Source organism: Theropithecus gelada, chromosome 6 (genome assembly GCF_003255815.1).
Source record: "Theropithecus gelada isolate Dixy chromosome 6, Tgel_1.0, whole genome shotgun sequence".
NCBI classification, from domain to species: Eukaryota; Metazoa; Chordata; class Mammalia; order Primates; family Cercopithecidae; genus Theropithecus; species Theropithecus gelada.
The window spans coordinates 131,464,750-131,471,588 of NC_037673.1; the positions used below are offsets into that span (position 1 = coordinate 131,464,750).

Sequence of the window (6,839 nt, forward strand, 5' to 3'; positions counted from 1 at the left end):
CGCTGGCGAGAACAGCCCAGGATGAGTGAATGTTTGCCGAGCAGGATCGCACGGAGCGGGCGCCTTCGAGCCAGCGCCGGGGCGGGGGCAGAGCCCGGGGCCCGTTCCGGCAGCTCCCAGCGGTGTCCTCGTCGAGGGGCCGCCTGCCCCTCCTTCTCCAGCCTCTTCTCCCGGGAACTCAGCCCGGCTGAGTGACAGCAGCCTGCGCTCTAATGGGCCCCCGGATGCTGCCTCCTAATTAGCTTGGACCTTCTCCCCTAAGGCTGCTTCTCAGGCCTCCCTCTCTGCACCGCAGTCAATTTTCCGGGATTGGGATAGAAATGATGGCTTCTAATCAGACGAAACGTTTCTGCTGGCTCTAGGCGTTTGGAGAATGCAGAGGGAAGACCCCAGAATCCCAGCCAGGCCCCACAGCCTCTTCTACCTCTCCCCTTGTTTTACACCTTACGCTTTGGCCAAATGGGCCAGGCCTGGCCTTGGCAGGCATGGGGTTGGCCTTGGCAGCCTTTGCCCTCCTTCAGGGTAGCTTTGTCCCAGCCTGGGGCCTGCATCCTGGCTTCCCAGGGCTTCAGGCACAGGCCTGGTAGGCCAGGTGACTGCTGTCTCCCAACCCTGGGCCAGCAGCCCAGGAAGCCCTCAGTCTTCCAGCTTCTCTCCCACACAGTGGTAGCTGAGTTGCAGCTCCAATGGGCCTTCACTGGGCACAGGCAAAGACATTACTCTCCCACTCCCAAGAGTGATTCCCTCCTCAAGTCCTTGCACGTAGGTGAAGTTTGTCGAAGGATTTTGCTCAACAATTGTTAGCTGGCCCCAAGACCTCAGCGTCTTGAGCAAACAGGCCACAGCTGGGGCGGCAAGGCACCGCCCTGACCTGCTTCTCTGGCCATAGGCGGACCCCAGACTGCCCTCTGCCCCTCACCTGTGACCAGCTCCACCAGACACAGCAACCCAAGGGAGCAGCGCCAGGGAGATTGTCGGTCTGGGAAAGAAGCAGGGAGGTGTCCAGTGTCCTCACCCCAAAACCCAGTGCCTCCTCAACTCCTGGGTGGGTGGCACTGACTGCGCAGGTGTCGGCGTCTGGGGCACTCTGCAGGTTCTGCCTTTGAGTCCTTGCCTTACCCCTTCCCATCACAGGGAGACACCCACGGTCAGCTGAGCTCCTTGTGAGGGCTGCTGGGGCCAGGGGCAGGCACACAGGCTGGAACCAGGCCTGCCTTCCATTCCCTCCATGTTAGTCCAAAGCACCCCTGCCCCCATCCCCCACTCTGGGCCATGGAGAGACAGCACAGCTCCTTAGGGCCTGGCCCTTTCTCACTGTGCGTCTGTGACCATAGAATGCAGGGTCTGAGGCCAGAGGGATGACACTTCCCAGGAGTTTGGGTTGGGGAGGCTCAGTGACTTCTGCCTTCTTCCAAGCTGAGATCTCCCTCCATGAAATGAGTCTTGGTCATGGGCGGAGGAACATGGGGAAGCACAGTTGCCCAGCATTTGTCCTCAGCCCCACCTTTACCACGTTTCTTGGAGTCTCCAGTAGAAGATCCCTCCTTTCAAGGAGATATTCAGGTGCTGCAGCATGCTGGGGAGTGTCCCTTCACACACCATTCTCCTTTTAGCTGTCTTATCCCATAGAACAGCCTGAGTGCAGACAGCATGGGGGCACGCGCGCACACGCACATCCTATATATCCATGTGGAGATGCTGTGCACACACGTACTCACTGCACTATGGAAGCGCTGAGTTTAGGCATATGTGTGCTACTTGGCATGAACACCGGCTGGCATGGGATAGGAGGTGTGTTCTAACCCCGCCACATGTCAGGCCAAGGTGGGAAGCACCGTGCGTCTCTGGGCAGAGACTTAGAAATGAATGATCTGTCTGTGGGCATCCAGAGGAGGTTGGGACTCATAGCCCCCTCACTTCCCAGAGGGACCAAAGTGACTCTTTGGGCCATCCCCCAATGGGGACTGTTTTGTGAGCAGCACTCACTGCTTAGTCTGAGGGGCTGTATCCTCACTGTTAGTGCATTTAATGCAGTTATTGAGCACCTGCTGTGTGCCCCTCTGGGCCCAAACTTCTGGCAGGGCTCCAGGCAGGCACAATAGTCCCTTTATTTGGTAATCTTGATGCCTGCTGTGTAGACGGAAAAGCCCTCAGACTGTTTCAGGTGAAGCCCCGTATCCTCAGGGGACCTGAGACCCAAAGAGGGGCTGGGGCTAGTGGGGCCTGCTGGCAGAGTCTGTTCTGCTGGGCCTGGGCAGCACGGAGTGATCAAGGAGTGAGGAGGCAATTGATTGTGAGGAGGCTGTGGCCTGATCTTGGGCATTGGCCGGGGAAGGGACCTGGACACGCTCTCTGTTCTTCCCCAGCTACTCTCTCTCACTGGTCATTGTCCCAGTCAAGATAGGGGCTTCTTGCACACTCATGGATGTGTCACACACACAGGACAGAAAACAGCACTCCTTCAGGAGTAAGCAGAGGCTCTGTGTTCCCCCAGCTGCGCTGGGTGACCTGTGTTTGCCTCAAGGTAAAGACTTGATCTGCCTTGAGCCTCAGTTCCCACGTCCAACACCGGACTCTGCCTGCTGCTTCAGTGTCCAGCTCACTTGCTGATGGGACAGGAAGAGAGGAGGGAAGGGGGCTTAGTGGAGCTGGAACCATGTGCCCTGTTCCCCACCCCTCCCTGACCACACAAAGCCAGCAATGATTCTGTGATGTTCAAGAATTTTGGAGTTTAGGGTCCTGGCTGGGCTGAGCAGAAGAACCTGGGCTGTTGTGGGGTTGAAGTAGTCACCACGAGGACCCTTCCTGAAGCCTAGCTCACTAAAAACAGCCTGTGCCCAAGAATGGTTTAGTAATGTAATTTGGGCAGGGTGGTTGGAAGGCTTTTATAGGTGGGGGCCATCCTTCTACCCACCCATGGGGGCACCCTGCTCTAATCCTTGCTCCCAGAATCAAGGTATTTTAGGAAAAAGGAAGGAATGTGCCATGACCTGCCACCAGGGCTATCCATGACTCTCTGGGACATTCCAGCCCTAAGCCTCTTAGTCTGTGGAGAAGTTCAAACTTGAAAACCCAGTTTTGGGAGTGCAGGTTTGGACCACCTACCTCTTTCTGCCTGATCTAATACCCCCTCCCCAATAAAAGCTCCTGTTTCTTTGAATACAGCAATTACTGGGTAAGTGGGGAGGAGGGTGCTCAGGTAGGGGCTGGAAAGACCTCACTGGCTCCTTTAGGCTTCCTGGGACCCCAGTCTGAGGCTTCCTGCCAATTGGGGATCCCCAGCCTGTCCTGGGGACAGCCAGGATGTATTTGGGCAGGACTGCCGCCAGTGAAGCACAGATGGGAGTATGGAACTCAGGACTCTGTGCTGTGGGCCCCTCAGTCAGCGGCTGGTAGGACCCATGGCTCTCCCCAGCCCATCTCTCACCTAAGTCCATGGATGCTGTCTGGTTCCTGAGAATGGCTGAGCTGGGGGGAAGAAGACTAGGAAGGACGTAGCAGCTGGTCGCACAACTGGGGAGCAGGGGCAACTTATGGATGCACCATAGCCTCCTCTTCCCAGCGGTTGCTTTCATGAGAGAAGAGCACTCTGAGCCTGTCTGGAGGCCTCTGCATCCTAGAGTCCAGACAGCCTGGTCTCCACGCCCCAGCCCACCTCTTTTCCTTTCCCTGGAAGAGAGGCGGGAGGCCCAAAGCAGCCCCAGGAAAGGGTACGGGGACAGCAGGTCTTCTGTGCTGCCCCTGCTGCCTGTAGCTTTTGCTCTGACTACCCTAGACCTGAACCCTAGACCTGAATCCTCCCCTAGTGGACAGCAACCTGGGATTTCCTCCCTCTGACCCTGGTGGCTTTCAGAGGTCACAGGGATATCAAGAGAATACACAAGCCTTAGTTTTTCAGAAAAGTGAACTAAATATTTGTAGATTCAGGGAATTCCTAAATCGGAAAAGTTTGGGACCCGGATTCCAGCCTGGGGTTCCCATTACTGCGATACCAGCTTTGGGGCCCTTTGCTGCGGGAGAATAGGCTCCAATTTACGAAGCTGGTCAATTTCAGAAATCCGAGACCCGGTTCTTGAGAAGCGGCTGCAGTGCTCTGGGACCCTGCGTCAACAACCAAACCCGGGAGAAGCCGCGGGAATGTCTTTATTGGACGTTACGAAGGAAATTTGGGGTTTCTCTCCTGGGAAGAAAAAGCCCGACCTGTGCTGGCGAGGGCAGGCCGCCATGGGCTGGGGGCACCTCCGAGCGCTGCGACGGGACGTCTGGGTCCGGGGCGAAGAGAGCCAGGGCGCGGACCGACGTCTGCTGCTTTTCTGCGGCATTGCTGCCCGAACGAACGAACGAACGAATGAAGCGGTTTCGTTTAGGAAAAATACCCTCTTGAAGCGAAGCCACGGCCGAAGTCCCGGGCCACGCAGAGGGGCCAGCACTTCCATGGGTGGTGGGGCACTCTATCGCTGGACGCAGCGGGGAGCAGCAGGCGGCCCTCTCTCCTGCCCACTTCTCCTGGGGGTGGGGATGGGGGCCCTGCGTCCTGCGCCGCCGCGAGGGGCTGCCACGGGCTTCCCAGGTTGTGCCCTTCGCGGGGCCGTGGCCCATGCCCCCGAGGCTGCTACCCTCTTGGGGTGTCCGGATCTAAAGCAGAGGGTTGATCCCACCAGTTAGGTGGGGTAGCACCCGGTGACGGCGGCTATGATTGTGCCCTGGGTGCAGGAACGAGCTCCTCGCGCTGCCTCGAAGGCTCCTGACCTTCCGCGCCTTGCGCTGTCAGGCGCTGCCGGCTGGACCCACACACGCCAGAAGCAAACTGCGCAGGACTCGGCCGCCACCTCCCTGCGCCCCTCCAACGCGGAGACCCTGCGCCCCTAGCCCAGCGTCTCTTACCCCACCTGGGCAGCGCTGTGTCTGCGGCTCGTTGGCTCCGGGCTCGCCCGCCGCGGACTCTGGCTCAGGTTTCGGCTCCGGCTGTGGGACCCGGATCCAGCTCTGGCTCTGGCACTGCACGGTTCTTCGACCCCTGCTGGTTCGCTACATCCCAGCGCGCGAGGCCGGGGCGGCCTCGGCTCGGCCCGCTCCTCCTGCCGCCGCCGCCCGTCGCCCGCGGGGAAGGCGGGGACACCGGCCGGGAGGCGGGAAGCGGGGGAGGGGAAGCTAGGCGCTCGCCGGGACCTGAGGGGAGAGGGGCGGCGCGCAGTCCCGCCGGCTAGGGGTCCCGGCCTCCCTCGGGGCGCAGGCTGGGGTCCGCGTGGCTGGCGGCCGGGTGTCGAGGCCCGGGAGCTCGCCCTGGGACCTCCGTGGAGGCGCCCCGCCGCATGCGGACCAAGCCGCAGCGGGTCCCAGCCTGGCCCTGGCGCACTTTCTCTCCCTGGGCCCAGTTTCCCACCTGACTTGTGAGGGGCTGGCCCTACTTCCGTTTAGACAGGGGCTGGTGGTCGAGTTGGGGGTTTTGAGATTGGACCTTTCTTCTTTCTGCTCAGCCTGCGGGAGGGAGCTGGTCTTGCGTGTTGGCAGGGAGAGTCCGCTGCCCAGAGCGTGGCAGCCAGGGAGGTTTGAGGACAGACCCCAGGGTTTCTGTGTTTGGGAGTAGGGGGTGCTAGGGAGGGGCAACCGCCCGACCTGCCCTGTTTGGGGGATTGCCTCCTTCTCTCTCCTCAGGGGCTGGGCTGGTGAGGAAAGGGCAGACCAACCCCTCAGGACAGACACTTCTGGGGCCCCTTGTCCAACCCCTATGCCTGCACATCCCCCAGCGGCCATCCTGCTCCGGGCCTGCGAACGGTGACGCCTCCACCTCCGTGGCCCCGCAGGCCTGTTCCTGGCTGGCTGCCACTGGGTGATGGGCTGGACGCAAGGGAACTGGGAGCCTGCCCTTTGCCCACCCTCAGGCCACAGGGCTCCCCAGCGTTGCCCCGTGGCCAGATAACCCTGTGCGCGAAGCCTCATGGGGGAAACCAGTTGGCCGAACCTACTCCTGGTACCCCGAAGTGCCCAGCCTGAGCCTGCTTGCTGCTGGGATTCTGGGATGGGACCACAGGGCAGGTCGAGCTGTGGCCTGACCCTCTCAGGGACGGCCGCGGACGGCCACGGGCTCCAGAGCGACCGTTTCGGGCGCAAGGTGCCGGGAGATGGCAGCGCGGCAGCCGGGCGTGAATGTTTCATGAGGTGCAGTCAGCAGCGGCGCCTCCCTGCCTGGTTCTTGCCGACAGCTGCTGCGGGAGAGGCCGCGACCCGCGCCACCTCGGCGTCCTGCTAGTCCGTGCCTCCAGGGCGGCTTGGCCTGGGAACGCAGAGGCCCACGACGCCCTCCCCAACCTCCGAAGTGGGAAGCTGGCCCGACCCAAGCTCACAGAGGCCTCGGCATTCAGGCCTTGCCAGGTGGCCCCTGAACCCTGTCGTGCTGTTCGGGGGACTCCATACCCTCCTCTCAACCCTCAACAGCAGGAATCCCTCTCCAGTGGTGTGTGCCGGGTTCTGTGCACCCGGGGTTGAGTCCCCGATGCCGGCACTAGCGGACCCTGGACGTGGAGAAAGTGCAGTCTGCCGACTTGGACCCTGTGCTGTGGGCATTTTAGCCCCCTACGTCCACTCCCCGCCATTGACTGCTGTATGTGTAAAATGGCTTGTTGGAGGGTCCAGCCCTAGAACTGCTAAGCCGAGAAGCTTCCAATCTTGTCTCTGGAATCTTCCTTCCACTCCAAGCACCAGGGGCATCTTTGGTCATAAATGCAACCGCTGGACCTTACTATGGAGGGCTGCACAGGCACTCCTGGGGTGGCTTTTACTCTGGCGTCTGTAGCAGGAAATCACACCTTCCCCCCTCCCTGCATGCCGCCTCCCTGCAT

General features: G+C 60.7%; 1 protein-coding gene across 1 annotated transcript; it reads right to left on the reverse strand.

Annotated features, from left to right (window-relative positions):
* Positions 1-4,118: 4,118 nt before the first annotated feature.
* On the reverse strand, positions 4,119-6,564 carry LOC112627078 (serine/arginine repetitive matrix protein 3-like). The gene is made up of 5 exons (XM_025389416.1): positions 6,415-6,564; positions 6,067-6,274; positions 5,725-5,838; positions 4,890-5,404; positions 4,119-4,506 (listed from the first exon to the last, which is right to left on the reverse strand). The coding sequence occupies exons 1-5, from the start codon at positions 6,562-6,564 to the stop codon at positions 4,144-4,146; spliced, it is 1,350 nt and encodes a 449-aa protein (XP_025245201.1). The 3' UTR covers positions 4,119-4,143.
* Between the last annotated feature and the right edge of the window lie 275 nt (positions 6,565-6,839).